Consider the following 20,951-nt stretch of genomic DNA (forward strand, 5'->3'; position numbering starts at 1 on the left):
GCAGTGGTTTTTCACGATCTGTTGTTCATCTGGTTAAATTAAATATCACAATTAAATTAAAGTGGCATTTCCAATAACTGATCATGGTGAGATATGGCCTGTACCCATGTCACAATTTGCAATATTACGCCTAAAATTGCTTTTTGTCACTAAACATCTATGTTATTATAAATTAATTTTTCAAATTAAAATGAAATTAAAATGTGGCCATGACAATCACACCCAAATGCTTAGACTTTTAATGCCTAGTTTTTTGATTGACATGATCTGCGGATCGATCCTAAATTGACACGCATAGCAAATTGCTCTGTTCCAAACATGTTTCCGTTTTTTCTGGAGGTGAACATAGAGTACATCTATTTGCATTTAGTGTACTGTACAGCACTATTTGTCAGTGCATGCTACCTGATAAAAGAGGAATATGCTTTCTTTGACACTATTACATGCCTTCCTAATATGCGTTTATGCCTCCACTGACAGAATCTGGGCACTTGTTTAAAAAGTGTTGTTGATAGATAGAAAGCAAAATCCAGTTATTCTACATATTTTGGAAAGCATTTTTTAAATGCCAAGTCTGCAATGAGCCATTGGTATACTATGTAGGGACTGAGCAGGTGGAGAATGGGTTTGTACAAAATGGGTCCTCAAAAACACAGAGTTGTTTTTCTTAATTTGAAATCTTGCCTGGTGCATATTGGAATGTAATTATATTTAAGTGCTCATTTCAAATTGTGTTCCTTGCCTTTGTTGCACAAAAGTGAGTGGCTTGGTACAGCATTAGGGATAAAACGAGAGTTTCTCTGGGTGTACATACTTAGGAGAGTCACTGATAGGGCCAGGTCGCTTTGGGGAGGCGGGGAGCAAATTGTTATATTCTGGGGGAGGGGCACACGTGGCTCCTTCCGTGGCCAGTTTCAGCCCTGGTCCCGCTGCATAGTGAATGGGGCATGCAGCCCTCCCTGGGACATTTTCGGCCCCGGGTATCCAATCCCCCAGTGCCCGGCCTCATAATAAATGGGGAGGGAGAGACGCAGTCCCCCTCTCTGGGCCGATTTCGGCCCTGAGGAGCCCATCCATGGGGCCCAGCCACATAGTAAATGGGGACGGGGCACATGGCCCTCCTCCCTGGGCCGATTTTGGCCCCAAGGATCCCATCATTCCCTTTCTGTATCTATTTACTTTCCAACACAAAATTTGTTTTGCTTTGGAAAATCACTTAAAAGTAGCTGTGCTTTGCATTACTTAGGTGCAAGGCAACGTTCCATGGGTGGTGCATTGGTGTACCCGTGCCACTACCCAAGGATTTTTGATGCAAAACCTTATTTACAAAAAGAGGAAACAGGGTTTTGCATCAAAAATAGTGCCAATTCCAACTAGGCGCTATCATGGAGAAATACTTGTATTTCTCCTGTCTTTTCCTACTTTGCAAGAGTACTGCACTGTAAAGCTTTAAAGATAGTCTAAGCGTAGTATTTTGTACTGAAAGGGTATTTTTCCAGTACAAAACCTATGCTAGACTCACACAGACACCCTTGCACTATGGTGAAAAGGTGTATGCTGACGCACAGCAGCAATTTCTGCACTAGTGCTAGAAAGAGGGGAGGAGAGTGCAATACTTCTGTGAATATGGTGCTCTCCTGCTCTCTCATTCTCAAGCAGAACAGTGCACCATTTTTCACTGCTGCACTGTGCTGCATGACAATTTGGTAAATCTGGGCCTTAGTAACAGTATGAGTTGTTGCGGCTTTGTGACAGACTTGTTAATCAGTTTGTGACTTGACAGGGACATATAGTTAAGTTTAGAAGGGCTGCAGGCTTGTTAAAGAATTCACACTGTTTCTTCTGATTCAAGAAGGAGACCTAGTAATTACTTGGACTTGTGTACCTATGTGAAAGGCCAATTGGCTTTGCCAATGCTTTTCGTATAAGAAGCCACTTTGTTTTGAAGGGTATCCTACACCATAAATAAAGCAAGCACAATATGTTAACATACATTCAGTTTATTATGGAACAGAAAATGAAGCATACTCAGTGTCAACTTCATCTTATTGCTCACTGAATTCTGTTCTCAGGGTCCCACTCAGGGTTAGCAAAAAAAACAATCATATAACAGGAGCATTTCTTTACATACGAAGCAGTGGCTTCAAAATAAGAGCTTCCAATCTCACTAGGCAAGTTTTAAGATCCCACTCAGAAGTACAGTATTTCACTGGAACATAAACACATGGATGATCTCTAAAAGCATGCTTACTGGCTGCATTAACCAGGAAGAAATTTGCCCTTGAAGATGAAAACCGATGCGTAGACTCCTTCAAACACTTATTGTCAGAGCAGGTTATCAGTTAGTTATTCAAAGAAGACACTGAGTTAGTTATTATGAAAGGCCTTAGGTAGTATTGAAGAAGGCTAGAATTACATCATTGCTTTTTAGGTCTGGCGTTAGCCGAGACTTTTCCATCTTACTAAAATTAAATGTATATATTATACTTACTTATGTGGACTTTCAACCAGCTCTGTTCATCCATTGATCTGCAGTTGTGCCATTCACATTTTTCTTCCACTCACTACAGCTTACAGCATGGGGCAGCAGGACAGCCCACTTCAGCCTTTGAATGGGCTCGCTGTGATTGACTGCATCCTCCTCTTTTAAAATGGGCACATCCCAACACAAAGTAGTTCTCTCCAAATAATGCTTACGTTTTGAGACCAAAAAATAATTTTGCTTCTAGTCATATTTGTGTTTTTTTTTTTTTAAACGGGGGGAGATTCCAGCAGCTCCATCAGCATTACATTTTACAAAAACCATTGCAAAAGGAAACAAGCATTTTACAAAGCCATAAGATGTACAGCTTACGTCACACCTATTGGTTTTGTCAATGCTTGTTTAACGTGACAATTAAATACATTGCTGTCATGACTGACCATGAGGATTTAAATACAAACATGGAATATGTTGCAGTCACAAGTTAGAAATTTACTGTAACAAAATACAAGAGAAAAGGTTGCAGAGAAGGTCTACAAAGTTCTATTCCTTCCATGCAGTAAGAGTTTTACAGCTATCACCATTTCAGAATCCCTGCAAAGAACTGTGGGCTACTGTACTATGAAGTAAAGCATGGCTTTAGAGTGTTTCATCTGTGAGGAAAGTTATGCATTTTGTTTTGGTATTCCAGTGTTTTGGTCACACTAATTTCAGATTGCTTTAAAGTATTTTATTTCACTGTTCCCTAAACTGGAAAAAGATGAGAAGCTTGTGATGAGATTTACTATTACCAGTTTTCACACTGTATGTGTTACAATGTGGTATTAATTGGATAAATTGTTTCATCTTGTAATATGAATACATGCAGGGTGATCTCTTGGTAATTATAGACTGAGCATGTAAACAAACTAAGGTTGTCTGCAATACCACAGACACCACACCACACCCATAAATTTACGTAGTACTTTTCACAAAGCTATGCCCTTGTATTATTATTTTTCTGACATTTTCAGGAAGCAATTTGAGGGTTAGCAGAAGAGTTCTTTTAAAGTGTGTATGTATTGTGTTCAATTATTATCAATATTTATTTAAAGTTTAATCCTGAATGTGCAGAAAGATAAAGTCACAATGATATTATCAATGATAATAAAATGTAGTGTAGAAAAAAATACCTTATCGATGCACAACCAGGGCGCTAAAGCACACAGGGGAATTCCATGCCTGCAAAAACAAAAGTACATAGAAGGTGTTACCAGGTCATAGATTCTAGAGGCAACTATTTACAAAATGTATTATGGACAGTTGGATACTTTTTATTTAACAGTAATAACCAACAAAAGGTATACAATTCTTAGAATTCAGCTCAATATCTTGAACACCTCATTCAAAACCATTCCACCTGTTGCAGACTGTCACATATCCCTCATCTCCATATCTTCATGTCATTTATTTCAACTGCTTATATGCAACGTCATACCTCTTTCACTGTAAAGTATTCACACGTGATGGTTCCTTTGTTTTTTTCTGTTAATTTATGTATTTAATTACTACAACTGTTTATTTATTGAATTAATTCATTTTATTTCTTTTATTTTATTAATTTATATCCCTAAGTAGTATTACCACTCTGCAGTTCTCAGTTTGATTGACTAATTACCATGAGTAAAATGAAGTGATAATGGGTCTAATAGTACTAACAATTAGGTTCACCTTTGTAACTTCCTTGTTATTGTAGGGTGTGAAGATCTTTGTGTGGATAGAACAATCAGAATTATAATTCAACATGGACAAGTGCTTCCTGAATACCTACTCTAGACATCCTGTAATATTTTCATATTTTCAAATTATAGAATTAGGATGGGGTTGAAGGAGGTCTGTCTAGTTCAATTAATGTCTGTCTAATACACTGATCTTACTGTGTTTGCACTACTAACTGTTCTACTTTTTCATCTCTGTGTCTGTACACATTAATGCTCACAGGCGTAGGAGTGTATTTGCTTTCCTAACTCTACTACCTTCATGTCTTTGGACTGATTATCTTTTGGCTTTTTATATTAACCCTTGGTAAGTTATTTTCCTATTTTTACAAATGTTTTTCAGATTCATTTTCATTTTGTAAATGCTGACTTCAGATTGTTTCTCAAAAGTAATATTCGAAATGTTAACTCTTTAGAACACATTATTTTGGGTGCGTGTGTATAATGAAAAAACTAAAACAGATTTCCACATGGAACTGCATGCAGTACCATTTAAAAAGTTCGAACTTGGTCGTATTAAGCTTGAGTTTCCATAATGACATTTAAATAAATATATTCATATGTCTTGCCACAAATTAGGCAGGTATTGGCTTGAGGTGATCAGGTAAGTTTTTAAGTATTCACACACTGTCAGGATGTATACGAGAACAAGGAGAGCAAGGAGGCAGAGGTGACTTGGCAGGAAGGTATGAAGGACCAGTCCGTGCCCGCTGGTGCGTTGTAGACAGGAACGGAACTATCAGGGCACAGACAAGTAGTGTTCCCAGTGATTGGTTCAGGAAACAGCCAAACGAAAGGATGGCACATTTGGGGCAGTTTACGTAGCTGCAGATGCAGGAGGCAGCCACCTCGCAACTATTTTGGTTGTATAGCTGCTGTTGCTGCTAGAATTCATTCACTGTTCAAGTACCTTGCACTTTGTTGTTTTCTTCTCTTTCACCAGTTCCTACTTCTTTGCAGTTCTGTGATGTTGCTATACCAGGTTCCACATAAACTGATTCCTGTTCTATCCAACTTGAGGCTCACAACATTCTAGAAAGGAGAGATTGTGCAGTTGAAAAGAATGACAGTTTAAATGCATACTTAAGTAATAAAAAAAAATGCTAATAATAAGTAATGCTCACGTGTGATCTGCAATAAATAATTTGCAAATTTAGGGATGCAAATATCACTACTTTATGATTATACAGTACAAAAATATATCCAACTTTATTGACTTTATTGCCAGATCTTCCAGTTACCCAGCTCAACAATGATCAATCATCGTAAGAGGAGGTGTCAGTAAAACAATCACCATTCATATAGGTGATCCACATCTTGCACACGTCTTTTTAACTGATCACCTTAAGAGTGGGGACCAAATATAGTATTGGAACACCCAAGTGCAATATTGCCTGTATGTCAACATAGTTTCATGCATTTTACAAATATTGTTATGTGAAAGAGTGGAAGAAAAAGTCGATCTGATGGAAAATCTAGATCTGTACTTCCCACGTTAACACGTCCTACCAAATAAATGTAATCAATGGTACAATCTATCTTAGCAGATGGAGCACAACATTAACCACTCTTCCACCTCCCTTGTCCCAGTATATACAAAGAAAGGATTGCCTTATCGAACATACAGGATTTACCTATGCTGAGTACCTTTTTCAATGAAATACACATATTCTAGGGGGGTTGTGAGTCATACTCTCACTAAAGCAAGACTTGTGGTGACATGTGGGATAGGATGGTGAGCCTCTGGTTTTCTCCCACATTGCTTGCAGTGTGGATTGTTTTCTCTTCCTCATTCTTAAACCTCCCTACCTGCTATGCACACTGCCACTGTTCCAGATAACCTGTCTCAAGAGGTTCAGAAAAGCACATCACAAATCAGGTCACCCCTGTGTTCCAATGCACATACAGCCATTTGTATACATCGGTACAGCCACCCAGTGATCAGTAGTTCTGGTTTCCTGATATTCCACATGAACATTCATGTTTAGGGTGCAGTATCTGTCGTTTGGCTTGATGTCTCTGTTAAATGCTCTGCTATTCTGGGGATGCTGTTTCCGTCTCCCATTCTTTTTTCTTCATTTTGGTACTTATTCAGCTGCCAGTTCAGGTCATGTGCTGCCAGACATGTATGTTGGGGGCTTGTTGAAATGTGAGTGGGAATGTGCGCATGGAAGTTGCTTGGCTTGGGCCAACATGATGGTGTTCCACACCTATTTATCTCTCTTGCCTCACCTTCTACTACTCTGGTATATTGCAGGACCCATGCATATGGCTGGTCTGCCAAGGTTGTCCGACTTGGTTAGGAGCTGTATTGTTTTTCCAGGTGCTTTCCTGGATGGCTCCTATGTTTCTGTGGATCTGACAGACTCATTGTTCTTTTAGGCAAGCATGGGCATTATTTTGGTGATATTTCTTTCTTGTCCCTTCATCTTTTGAATGAGGAGCCCTCCCATTTTAAGTAGTTTGACAAAGAAAACTAGAAGCCAGCTTTTCTTAATTCTCACACAACACAGAGCAGCAGCCAAAAATGCTGTGCTAAGTTGAGTTGCATGAGAATAGGAGAGCAGGAGCATGCCATATCTACAGAAATATGGCTCTCTCCTCCCCTCTCCCTAGCACAGAATTTTGCTGCTGAGTGCCACACATACACCTTTGTGCTATAGTGAAAAAGTGTGTGCATGAGTCTAGCACAGGGTTTGTACTGGAATAGTTACCATGCCGATAAAAAATGTTATGCCTAGACAAACTTTAAAACTTTTCCTACTTTGTATATGTTCTGTTCAGTGCATCACACATGCAAAGTCGGAAAAGAAAGGAGAATTTAAAACATTTCTCCTTCTAACATCTTCTTTTAAGCCAAGTTAATTTTTGGCCTAAAACCTTGTCTCAGTTTTTTGGCAGAGAAGGATTTTTGTCAAAAGGCATGGGAATGCCCATGTACCACCCATGTAATGGCCGCTTGATGCTAACTAAAGTAAAGCAAAGCAGGGCTTTGTGTTACTTATAGCCAACTTTCCAGCACAAAACAAGCTTTTCTCTGGAAAATAAATAACAAATAAATTGTGCTGGTTTGCATCACTCTTGTGATGCAAGCATAATACAAAATATTTGTAAAACTAGCCCCAATACTTTGTACACTTTGTAAATATGGCATGGGGAAATAGCCTCCTCAACGCCACATTAGCGTAAAAAAATTAGGCTAGTGTGGCGCAAGGAGGCGCAAGGGGCTTGTAAATATGCTCCATTGTGTCTTTTACACAGGTTGTGAAATTTCTTACCATAATGATAGAAATACCTATTAAGGGGCTGAAAGTGAATTTTGAAAACAAGCATTGGCAAAGCCAGTAGGTCTTGCCTATGTGAGAGCTAATGGCTTTGTTAATGTATTTTAGCCATGTTGTACACCAATGTAGTTGCTGTTCAGCATGGCTAAAAGTTAGTGGCGTGGGGTGGGGTACAGTGGAGTTGGGTAGAATGGATTTGGGTAGATTAGGGTGGAGTGGAGTGGGATAGATTGAGGAAGATTGGAGTGGTGTATATTGAAGTGGGGCCCAGCCGGGCCGAAACGCGTCTGGTGGTTTTGTTGAAATAAACACAGATTCTCGCGCAGGGAATTTCCATGTATAGTCATAAGCACTGAATAGTCCCGCCCACATGCGGGGACCCAGAGCAGTTCTTTAATTTATCTTCTTAAAAGGAGATTTTCACCTTTCTTCCTGAAGGCCTTTAAAGACACTTAAGAGAAAGACACATAATGCAGCCTATATATCTAGGCCACAATGGCACAATTCTTCATCATGAAATCAAAAAAGGCCAATCCATTAAACATTAGTATAATTTAAGATGTTTGATATAGTATAAATCTCCTTCACAGACCCCTTTTTATGATAGAATTGAGGGAGAGCAGGGCAGAGTACCCTCACAGAATGCCATTTTATGTCTAAAATAGAGGCTGTGCCTTTAAGAGCCTAGGGACCACCAGTATCCCATCATTCCCAGCTGGTGGCAGTTTCTTCAGTTCTTTTTTCCGGCTCCTGCTGACAGGACCCTGAAACATTGAGCTCGACCTTTTACAGGTTTTTTTCTCAAATATTTTTCATCAGAAATTGGTGACAATACCTTTACATGACATCTTTTTACTTCTGCCTTTTTCTGTTTATTTTTTTACTGAAAACGGAGGCATTTTCCTTCGTAGTAAGTGTCCTCGCTGTGACAGGAAAAAGGCCAATACAGACCCTCATGAGGTCTATATCATATGCATATCTTCATCTCATCTACCTGACACCTGTGACATCTGCAGTAAGTTTTTCAAGTGCACTCTGCATGACAGAGAGAAGATTTGCCTTCAAGGAAGAGAAGAGGGACGTCGCCAGCAAACACAGCCTACCAGTGGGACTTCAGAGTGAGGGGAAGTTCAGTCTTCCACCGGGGCTCTTCCCTCAGCTTCCAGTGGACATGGAAGGTCTGAGAAGCGTGTTTCAAGTCAGAGAAGACATTGGTCCCATTCGACATTGAGAGGATCAATGTCTAGGCAAGGTATGGCACCAACTTGTTCACCGTAAGAGCTGGTTGGACGTCCAGGAACTTTGAAGCTCGCCATCTATGTCAGTGAACATCAGGGGATTATATGCCATCGATACATTGCCGGTGTACAATGTCAAGAAGTGCCTCGTCGTCAAGGAGTGCCGGTTTGCTGCAAGACGCATGGACAGTCAACATAAAGGGCTAAAGGTGGCCATGAAAGATCCACGCTCACAAAGCCCTCCACAACACTGGACCGGCCTACCTCAACAAACAAGTAAACTGCCACATACCAACCCGACAGCTCTGCTCCGCCGACCTCGCCCTCGCTACAGTCCCCTGCATCCAACGCACCATCTCTGGCGGCAGATCCTTCTCCCACCTCGCCGCCAAGACCTGCAACTCTCCCTCCACCAACCTACGCAAGACCCAGGACCTCCTAATCTTCAGAAAGCACCATAAAACATTGCTTTTTGAGCAGTAACCGGGACCCTCCTTCCCACCCCAGCACCTTGAGACCCTACCGGGTGAGTAGTGCACTTAAGAAATTATTTGATTGATTGATTGATTGATTGACATAGAGGAGTCTGTCGAGGTCGAGGAGAGAAAAGAGAAAGCAAAGAAGAATTTATTCTTCATCTGAGTCTTCGCCTTCGCTGGTTGTGTTACCATCTCCATATCCTCCTCTATCTTCATCTCCTTCACCTGCTTCACCTGCCTCCTCCGATGCCACCACCTCTACCGCAGGTTCTTCTTCTTTCATCAGTGCCTCCTCCAGTACCACCTCCTTTAGGACCTTGAAGCACTATAGCTCCCAGGCCTCAATTGTGCTCATCATCGCACCACCACTCTTGTCATGGACATCATACACTGGGGCACTCTTCTACTGTGACAGGACATACACTTTGTCATCACGGATATTCCCATAGGTCAAGGTCATGCTCCTATTGTCGGCATACTGATCATTCCTCTACGAGAGACTACTCATAAACTTTATCAGACTCACCACCACCTCCTGTCCCTCCGGTTGATGACATTACTGCCTTTCAAGAGCTGCTAGTTCAAGGGGCTGCAAAGCTCAATATACCGATGTTGGTACCCACACCGTCCGCATCTGTAATCTTCAAGATGCTACATTGGCATACAGCTTCCAGACCGTTGCTTCCACTGGTCACGGTCGCCTCGAAATGGCCATGGATTTCTTCCTAACTCCAGCAATGGCTAAGCCTGCTCCATCCAGGCTTCAAAAGAAATACCGGCCTCCGGGCCAAGACCCATTTATTCTTTGCAGTGATCCTCCAACTGACTCTGCTGTTATTTTGGCTGCTAAAGTCCATTCCACTTCTCCATTATCCTCTTCACCTCCAGGATTCAGCAGGCCGCAAAGTCTGCAGTACAGAGGCCACGTCAATGAAGGCAGCCAGTGCTACAGCCCTCTGGGGCAGTAACGACCGACCCCTTTGGGATTCAATCTAACAGTTTGCTGACCACTTACCTAAGGACAAAAAGGAACACTTCCTAGAGATCATCCACGAAGGGGCAATCATTTCTAATCAGATTATAAATGCAGCTGATTAGGAGGAGATTATTCCCTCCTTGCCGCACATTGCTACTGTCACAGAGTCACAGTGTGCAGCATGCTTGGCTCCAGCTAACATCTCTAAAACTGGAAGTGCAACACTGTTTCCACAATTTGCCTTTCTCAGGTTCCACGCTATTTAGCAGCCATGCAGACAACGAGATGGCAAGAGTGAGAACTGAGATGGACACATTAAAAACTGTGGGTCTGAAGAAACTCACAGAACAACGCAAATCAGTCCTACCCTAACAACATCGGTTTTACTCACAGAGGGTTCAAACCAATCACTGGCTCCAAGTAGATCTCAACAGCATCACAAGGGATCATACCAACCACAGCACAAGCAGACAAGAGGTCGCTCTGCCCTACAACCCAAACCAGGGTGGTAAACAAGCATCAGCCACAAAACCTTGAGTCCTCCCTGTCCCCTTTTCCATTATCCACTCCGGTAGGGGGAAGCATTAAACATAATCTGGAAGAGCAGCAACGCATCACAACAGACACCTGGGTTTTGAATATTGTGAAGAATGGGTATTCTCTCAGGTTTATCAACTCACCACCGTCCATTCCACCAAATCCATCTATTTCCCATCTTGACTTTCTCAGGACAGAAGTCAACATCCTCTTGCAAAAGAAGGAGGTGGAAGCCGTTCCCCACGATCAGAGGGGGACAGGTATTTATTCCATGTATTTCCTAGTACCAAAGTAAGACAAACATTAATTCAGACCCATTCTCGATCTCCAAGTCACCAACAAGTGGATTTGGAAAGAGAAGTTCAGGATGCTGGCTTTGCATGAGATATATACCCAACTTCATCAAGTAGATTGGCTTTGCTCCATTGACCGTCACAATACCTACTTCTATATCCCCTTTGCCATGAAGCATCGGAAATTTCTCAGATTTCTTGTGGGGCATGACCATTACCAGTATGCAATACTACCATTTGGCCTCAAGTTAGTAGAACATTCTCCAAATGCATGGCTGTGGTGGCAGCTCATCTAAGAAAACACAGAATCTTTGTCTACCTCTGTCTAGACGATTTGCTCATAAAGGTGTCCACTTCTCACAAAGCCCAACTGCATTTTAAACTTGCAAGCTTCTTCATTGGTTGGGTCTTCATCTTCAAGTCCACGTCAACACCAGTCCAAATGCTGCATTGCTTAGGGGCCTACATCAACACCATTCAAGCAAATGGACTTGGAGGAGCAATGCTTATCAATCCTCGAGAAATGTCAGACTCTCAGGAGGGTGCCTCATCCAACAGCAAGACCAGTCTCATCTCTTCTCGGCTCTATGGCCACCTGTATCTTTCTCATTCCCAATGCTTGCCTCCACATGCAACCTCTCCAGGAGTGCATAATGGACCAGTGGGACTAGTTGACAGGCAACTGGGAGGATAGGATCACACTCTCCTTATATGCAATACGATCCCTCAAGTAGTGGTATTCTCCAAGCAATCTGCTCCAAGGGATGCCATTCCACCAACAGGTCCTTCCTCAAACTATTGGGACGGATGCATCATTGCTTTGATGGGGAACCCCCATGGATCACCTCCAGATTCAAGGCTCATGGTCTCAGAGAGAGATGACATACCATATCAAGCTCCTTGAGCTCCACGCAGTTCATCTAGCACTCAAGACCATTTCATCCATCATTCACCACCAACACCCTGCTTGTTCTGATGGACAATACAACCACCATGTACTACCTGGACAAGCAAGGGGGCACCAGGTCCAGAGTCTTGTCACCAGATGCCCAGACAATTAGGAAATGGCTTTTGGCCAGGATCCTGAGGGTAAATGCAAATCACCTCCCAGGCATACAGAATGTGCAAGAAGACGCTCTCAGCAAAGCTTTCAGCGAAAATCACGAGTACGCCTTGCTTGAAGAAGTTGTTCAAAGTGTCTTCCGTTTGTGGGCACCCCTTCTATCGACTTCTTCGCCACTGCGGAAAACACAAAATGCTGGAACTTCACCTCCAGGTATTACTATCCAGAGTCACTGGGGAATGTCCTGTGGATCAAATGGTCAGGCAAATTTCTTTACGTCTTTCCACGATTCTCCAGATCCCAGCAGTTCTGATCAAGCTGTTCCACATCAAAGCCAAGATAATCCTAATTGCTCCAGAGTGGCCATGGCAATGGTGGTTCCCATAACTTTTTCACTGGTCACAGGGTCCACATCTCAAGCTCCCTCTGCAGGCCAGAACTACTAATGAAATTTGGAAGACAGATGGTACACCCAAATCTCTCCTCCTTAAATTTGGCGGCATGTCTCCTGAGCTAGTGCAGTATGGACACTTGAATTTGCCACAAGACTGCATGGAGATCCTCAAGAAAGCTAAGTTGCCTTCCACTCACTCCGCTTACGTCTTCAAATGGAAGAGATTTGGCATGTGGTGGTTCTCTAAGAACGTGGACCTGACTACTTGCCAAGAGGATGTGATTCTACCATACCTTCTACATTTGGCTAAATCTGGCTTACAATTCTCTTCCATAAAGGTTCATAAGGCAGCTCTTAGTGCCTATAGGAAATGTCCGTCACAAACCTCTTTTTTCCAAATCCCTGTCATAAAGGATTTCTTAGAGGGGTTAAAGAAGGTTTCCCCTCCCATTAGGCATCCCTCGCCTCCCTGGGAACTCAAAACAGTGCTTTCGCGCCTTATGCAGGTTCCCTTTGAAGCTATCCACAAAGCTTCCTTACAACACCTTGCAGCCTTGCGTGGAAAACAGCTTTCCTGGTAGCGATAACATCAGCTCACTGGGTGAGCACAATACAAGCACTATGTATTCACAAAACATACACAGTCTTTCATTCTAGCAAAGTGGTTATGAAAACTCACCCAGAATTCCTTCCTAAAGTAGTGTCAGACTTCCATGTCAACCAGACTATCTCAGTGCCTACATTCTTTGCAGAACTCTTCTACTCCAGGAATAAGACCTTTCCATTCACCCTCCTAGGTTCTGAAGTTTTATCTCGATAAGACAAGGGATATCCGAGGATCGGACTGTTAGAAATGGGGTCTCAGGTTGGTAGTGAGTTTGCACTCTGTCCAAGCAGGGACCCTCACTCGAGTCAGGGCAATGGAGAAACACATCCTGCTCACCCCCCGGGTAGCTTGGCACAAGCAGTCAGGCTTATCTCAAAGGCAATGTGTATAGTATATATACTAACACTGAGAAATACAGTGAAAACACTACAAAATGGACACATTACCAGTTTAGAAAAATAGACAATATTTATCTAAATCAAACAAGACCAAAAAAGACAAAAGTCCAACATACACAAGCAAAGATATGAATTTTTAAATTAAAAAGAATCAATCCATAGAAATCAATGGATGTGTTGTTTTTACACACAGAACCGGGTTTGCATCAAAAATAAGCCGCACGGGCAAGTGTGCGTTGGAAAAGTAAGTGATGCGTCAATTCCTTACTAACCCTGCAGAGGCGTGATGTGTCAATTTCCCAGCTGCGATGCAGGTGGTGCGTTGATTTTCTAGCCGCGACGCAGGTTGCGCATCATTTTTACTGCCACGTTCCAAGTGGTGTGTCGATTTTTCTCCGACACGCTTCCTGTGCGTGGATTTCTGCCTTGGTTCAACCAGCTTCATCTTTCAAGGACACTGGAACTGGAGTGGGCACCACTTATCAGGGTAGGATTCTTAGCAGAGAGTCCAGGTGCTGGCAGAGGAAGTCTTTGATGGCCCTGAGACTTCAAAACAGGGGGCAAGCTCAGTCCAAGCCCTTGCAGACACTTAACAAGTAGGAGTATACCACAAAGTTCAGTCTTTTTCTTCTCTCAGGCAGAAGCAGCAAATGCAGGCCAACCTAGCAAATCACACTCACAGGCAAAGGGGCAGTACTCCTTCTCCGCACTTCTCCTTTGCAGAGGTTCCGCTTGAGTCCAGAAGTAATCTAACAGTCTAGGGTTTTGGGTCCACTACTTATACCCCTTTCTGCCTTTAAAGTAGGCAAACTTCAAAGGAAAGTCTCTGTTGTTCACAAGATTCTGCCTTGCCCAGGCCTGACCCCAAACACACACCGGGGGTTGGAGGCTGCATTGTGTGAGAGCACCCACAGCCGTTTCATGTGCAAGTGTCAGCTTCTCTCTCCCCACTCTATCCCAGGAGACTCATCAGGATATGCAGGCTACACCCCAGCTCCCTTTGTGTCACTGTCTAGTGGAGATTCACAAACAGCCCAACTGTCACTCTGACCCAGAGATGGAATACACAAGCAGGCAGGGGCACAGAATGGTTAAGCAAGAAAATGCCCACTTTCTAAAAGTGGCATTTTCAAACTGACAATCTAAAAAACAACTTTACCAAAAGATGTATTTTTAAATTGTGAGTTCTGACCCCAAGCACCATATCTCTATCTGCTCCCAATGGGAAACTGCACTTAAAAGATATTTAAAGGCAGTCTCCATGTTAACCTATGAGAGAGATAGGCCTTGCAACAGTGAAACCGAATTTGACAGTATTTTACTGTCAGAACATGTAGAACACATCAGTACATGTTCTACCTTTAAGATACACTGCACCCTGTCCAGGGGGCCACCTAGGGCCTACCTTAGGGGTGCCTTACATGTACAAAAAGGGAAAGTTTGAACCTGGCAAGTGGGTACACTTGCTAGGTCGATTGGCAGTTTAAAACTGCACACACAGGCACGTCAGTGGCAGATCTGAGCCATGTTTGCAGGGATACTTAGGTGGGTTGTACAATCAGTGCTGCAGGCCCACTAGTAGCATTTGATTTACACGCCCTGGCACATCCAGTGCACTTTACTAGGGACTTACTAGTAAATCAAATATGCCAATCATGGAATTACCATTTACACATATAGTTTACACAGAGAGCACTTGCACTTTAGCATTGGTCAGCAGTGGTAAAGTGCCCAGAGTACCAAAACCAGCAAAAACAAAGTCCAGCACACAATCAAAAACACAGGAAGAAGAGGCAGAAAGACAGGGGAAACCACATCAAGGATGCCAGGTCTAACATGGATCAATTGTTTATTAACTATGGTGCGGTCCGCACAGGATTAGCCACCTCCAAACAATCCATTTTCAGATGGATAGTTTCATGTATTTTGTTGTGCTACAAAAAAGCTCATAAATCAGTACCAGCTAAACCTAAAGCACGCTTAACTAGGGGGAAAGCAGCTACTGCTGCTTTACTACACAATATCCTGATTCCAGAAATTTGCAAAGCAGCTACCTGGAAATCAGTACATACTTTCACCAAACACTACTGCCTAGACTCTGATGCTAGAGAAGATGCTCAAGTAGGGCAGGCTTCCCTCAGAAATCTGCTTTAACTGTCTAAATGACCCTCTGTCTTCTCCACTGCGATATGTGGGGATGGGCTTGCTACTCTGTCCAGTGCTTATGACTTTACATGGAAATCCCCTACAAGAGAAGGAATAGTTTCTTACCTGTAACTCCTGATTTTCCGTAGGGGAATATCCATGATACGACAAAAGCAACCCTCCATCCACCCCGGTGGAATGGACAGAGGTCTCCTTGCAATCTTTATATGTCCCATATCGTCTTCAAAAATAACTGAAGCAACTCCCACCCGTTGGGCGTGATGGGATACTGGTTGTCCCTAGGTTCTTAAAGGCACAGCCTCTATTTCAGACATACTGGCATTCTGTGAGGCTACTCTTCCCTGTTCTCTCTCATCTCTAGCATAAAAAGGGGGTTGTGAAGGAGATGTATACTGTTTCGAAACATCTTAAATTATACTCATGTTCAATGTATTGGCCCTTTTTTATTTCATGATGAAGAATTCGGCCATTGTAACCTAGATAATAAATCTCTGTCTTTCTCTTAAGTGTCTTTCCATGAAGAAAGGCAAAAATCTCCTCTTAAGAAGATATATGAGAGTACTGCTCGCTGGTCCCTGCAAATGGGTGGGACAATTCAGTGCTTATGACTTATCATAAAAATTCCCCTTTGAGAGAACAGGAGTTACAGGTAAGAAACTTAAAGTTTTTCACCCTCCCTGTGTGAGCGCTTCAATCTTTCTTCTGGCTTCTGCATATATGTATATATTCAAAAATAATGATACCGCTGCACTCCATGAACTCCAAGTATTAAAACAATTTAATAAGAGCTTCAAACAGACATCAACACATTTTGACACCTCCATGGTCATTATAACAGTTAGTAAGTGCATCATCTCTTTTCTTTTTATATGTACAAACCCATCCTGTTGTTAATGGAACATTTTAGAACATGTAGTTTTAACGAAAAATTAAATAGAATTGAACACACAACTTGGAATAACAAAGCATTGATGCTCATTTGTTAATGGTGATTGTCTTGCAAGTCTGTGAACGCTGTTCCCATCACAATTTCCTATTAATGTGTGCATGTGTCATCATATGCTATAGTCACAAAAAACATATTGATAGCAATCTTAGTGGCAGCCTATTTCATTAATGCTCAACAGGCTGTGACCCACACCATTCCTTATTAATTACACATAGCAGTTCTTTAATGTAATATCACCAACCTCACTGGTCATTCAATGTGTCTATTATACCATAGTGAGTTCCATATTCAAATTAATGAGGAAGCAGTTCAAATGTTGACCTCAGTGGTCGATATCTCAGTGGCTATTTTGTCTCACATTCAAGGGGTTCAATCAGGATATGACTTTTCATGTTGAGTTCTCTATTGTGATAGCTCTACTTTAGGAGTTCTCCCCTACTAACTATTAAATATTAGAGATATAAAAAAGACATTATGGTGCATATGTTTTATGATCACTTCATATCCTTAAAGATGTAGATGTAGTTGCTCGTCTGCTTTACGTTCATGGGGATCTTAGACCATATTTATACTTGGTTTGCGCTGAATTAGCGTCATTGTTTTACACTAATTCAGCGCAAACCTAACTCCATATTTATATTTTGGCGCTAGACACGTCTAGCGCTAAAGTAACAGAGTTTACGCCGTTTTCTTGAGGGGAACATCTACCTTGCTTCAATGAAATGCAAGGTAGGTGTTCCTGTCCAGAAAAGGATGATATGGCCTTTGCATCATATTTATCCCCCGTGGTAAAATCCAGCATGTGGTGATGGGGGCCTTAAATAATGGCACTACGCTTGCTTAGTCCCATTATTTAGCGCCTGGGTCTGGGCAGGCGTAAGGGGACCTGTAGGCAGATTTCCATCTGTCCCCAGGGACATCCCCACCCACCCCTACCCACACCAGGAGATCACCTAACTAAGGATGGGGGACCCATCCAAGGTAAGTCCAGGTGAGTATTTTTTTTTTTGGGGCCAGACACCGCTCAGGGGCCCTGACTTGGGGCTTCCTGCACGGCGCTGGCCCAATGGCCATGCCCAGGGGACATTTGTCTCCCAAGCATGGCCATTGGGGTGGTGGGCATGGCTTCTGTCTTTACTAAGACAGGAGCTATGTCCATGGGGCTTGTGCGCCAGAAAATGGCGCTATACTGCCTAAAGGCATTTTTTTTTGCCTCTAAACAGTGTAGCGCCATAATTTGGCGCACAAGCCCCGGTTCTCCCTACGCTCTGTTAGCGTCCTTCACAAGGATGCTAACAGGGCTCTAGTGCCGGCTAGCGCCATTCCATAAATATGGCACCGGCCGGCGTCTAGGAATGGCACTAGCCGGCGCTATACTTTGTGACGCAGACCTGCGTTAGGGCAAGTTTGCACCAAAAAGTATAAATCTGCCCCTTAGTTCTCAATCTCAATTGTTCCTGATTGTCGCTTTGTTAATACTATTTCATAGTTCTCCACTCATTGTTGTGTTGTTGCATATAATGTTTTGCAATGACATAACTGCTGTCTCTGTTTTGTACTCCCTTATATGTTAAAGAATTATCTTTCTTAGGGAATAGATGGAGCTCCCAACATATTTAAGTCCACATTCACATTCAGTTACATACACTACATATTGTGTTTCACTTGTTATCCTCTGATTGATGATTGTCTGATTATTGTAAGCAGTGAAGGAATTCATGTTTTTACCAATTTTGCAGATTTTGCTCTTTTTTGCATTTAATGAGTTAAGTCTTTTCCTTATCCAAACATGTGTAAAATGGTGTCTCACAAAAATACTTTTGATCAATTTGTCTTTTAATAGTGGGACTTTTCCATGTGTAATCTTGGAAATATGTCCCACTTTGCTTCCTATTCCTGGATCCTGATTGATTAGATTCCAATTTCTATTGAGAATGTTGTATATTTTTTGCTGTCTTTACTGTAGGTAATTGGAGCTAAGCAATGACATTGAGCAATAGGACTCTGTGTTTTTTGGGTCTTTTATGGCCAACAGTTTGGGCTTACATGTCTCTATGTTTAAATACTTTCCTAATATCTCCCTCAATTTCAGCTGGATTATCTGAGATGTTTAATTTACCAATATAATTCTTTGTTTTAGTTACTCTTGCTTTCCATGCTAGTTGGGAAAACTGCCACCTTACTCTCGCCCTACCCTCTATTAGATGTTTAAAGACATCTTGTTTCTCATTGAGCTTGTTATGCTTAGCCTGAACTTCTACCGAGGAGTTAGCTTCTAATATTACTTTCTCCAACTCAACAGTATGTTCTTCCTTCATCCTGGCGTCCTCTCGGGGTTCTCTAGCCTTAATTGAGCTCATATTATGGAGGATTTTTTGCATATATGTCTTGAAGGCATCCCACACCATTACAGAGAAGGCAGTATCAACATTAGTCTCAAAATTGAGTCTGTCCTGTTCTCTGAGCTCTTGTAAGCCTGTCAAAACAATTGGAAGTGTACGATCTAAAATCCACCTACAGTCCCTTGACACTACTGGTGATTTCAATGTTAACAGAATAGCAGAGTGATAAGAGAAATGCATAGAAATATGGATAACATATGTTACTTTATTTCTCAAAGAAGTATTAACAAGAAACAAATTGACTTTAGATTTGCTGTGATACTCCCTACTTGAGCCCACCATCACTCTCAATGTCCTCCGCCTGCTTCCTCACCCTCCGCATGCTCCGCAAGATCTTCCGCTGGATCCCCGCCGACACCAGAAAAACCGTGACCCACGCCCTCGTCACGAGCCGCCTGGACTACGGCAACACCCTCTACGCCGGGACCACAGCCAAACTCCAAAATCGCCTGCAACGCATTCAAAACGCCTCGGCCCGCCTCATCCTCGACATACCCCGCAGTAGCCACATCTCCGCACACCTGAGACACCTGCATTTGCTCCCTGTCAGCAAAAGGATCACCTTCCGACTTCTCACCCACGCACACAAAGCCCTCTACGACAAGGGACCGGAATACCTCAACAGACGCCTCAGCTTCTACGTCCCCACCCGCCTCCTCCGCTCCTCTGGCCTCGCACTCGCTGCTGTCCCTCGCATCCGCCGCTCCACGGCGGGTGGGAGATCTTTCTCCTTCCTGGCGGCCAAGCCCTGGAACTCCCTCCCCACCAGCCTCAGGACCACCCAGGACCACTCCGCTTTCCGGAGACTCTCAAAGTAAAGACCTGGCTGTTCGAACAGCGATAACACCCCCCTTTTTCCCCTAGCGCCTTGAGACCCGCACGGGTGAGTAGCGCGCTTTATAAATGTTAATGATTTGATTTGAATGCATCAAACAGGCTATATTCCTGCATCAACCTTTTTAATGCAGTGGTGACCTTACAGTTTAGACACCCCCCAGTAGATGAACTATCTAAACTTCTGTCTAAAAGAGCACTAAAGTCACCATTTGTATAACCACTAGGGCAGGAAATTCTGCTATATTCAAACAAAGCATTTCTAGAGGATCTATATCATGACAATTTGACCCTTAGAAGCCTTCACAGGTGAGTATAGTCCCACCACATCCAAGCTTCCCAATTACATACTTTGTCTACCAAATATCTTAAAATATCTATTTTAGCATATCCACTTTTAGAAAAAAGATGTTTCAGAAATCTACATTTTTCTAAATGTGGATATGCTAAAAATCTGGCATGGACCTAGCTCTCCAGGACCGACTTTGCAGAACCCTGATCTATTCCATACTTTTTCTTAACTAAGAATGCAGTGCCCTCAGAATTGATTAATTGGTCAGTACATGCTACATAATATATCCTGCTCTGTCTCCCAAATAGATTCCACTAGGGTCATCTGGGTCCCCTGTAAAATAATCTAGAATATACTGAAATATTAACTCCTGCTTGTAATTTGTGCATAACCCATTAACATTCTGGGTTAGTATCTTAATCTATCTCATCGGATCTTTCCTTTAGTATAATGATGACCTATCATGTGAAAAATGAGCACAAACTAAATAGATGTTTTGCATTGGTAAGGGCAATAACCCTCCTACCTTTTTTAAAAGTACTAAAACACTAGTAACAAGGGTTACAATTTTTTTCTCCCAAACTGTTCCCCAACTGTACTCCCCTACCAGCCCCAAACTAAATGGCATGTTCTTATATGCCTTTGTGGAGCTTCGCATGTTGGAGTACTATTACATTTAGCGGGAGACATGTGAGGATGTTCTCTCGCAAATAATGAAATTAAGTGCCCCTTTTGTCCTGTAATGTGCATAATCTTAATGAGTTCATCAGCCTGTTCTACCTTCTTGATATTATACATTT

The 20,951-nt window shown here is 42.4% G+C and overlaps 1 protein-coding gene across 4 annotated transcripts in view; it reads left to right on the forward strand.

Annotated features, from left to right (window-relative positions):
• The window catches only part of PTPRO (protein tyrosine phosphatase receptor type O), an 814,046-nt gene that overhangs the window by 650,103 nt on the left and 142,992 nt on the right, over nucleotides 1-20,951 (forward strand). For 2 of the 4 annotated variants that reach the window (XM_069228459.1, XM_069228458.1), the window contains exon 17: nucleotides 4,463-4,546. The exons of the other annotated variants lie outside the window; for them this stretch is intronic. In XM_069228459.1, the coding sequence (XP_069084560.1) occupies nucleotides 4,463-4,546 (84 nt within the window). The remainder of the gene's footprint in view (nucleotides 1-4,462; nucleotides 4,547-20,951) is intronic. 4 annotated transcript variants of the gene reach the window in all.

The sequence above is a fragment of the Pleurodeles waltl genome, chromosome 4_1, assembly GCF_031143425.1.
Source record: "Pleurodeles waltl isolate 20211129_DDA chromosome 4_1, aPleWal1.hap1.20221129, whole genome shotgun sequence".
In the NCBI taxonomy this organism is placed as follows: domain Eukaryota; kingdom Metazoa; phylum Chordata; class Amphibia; order Caudata; family Salamandridae; genus Pleurodeles; species Pleurodeles waltl.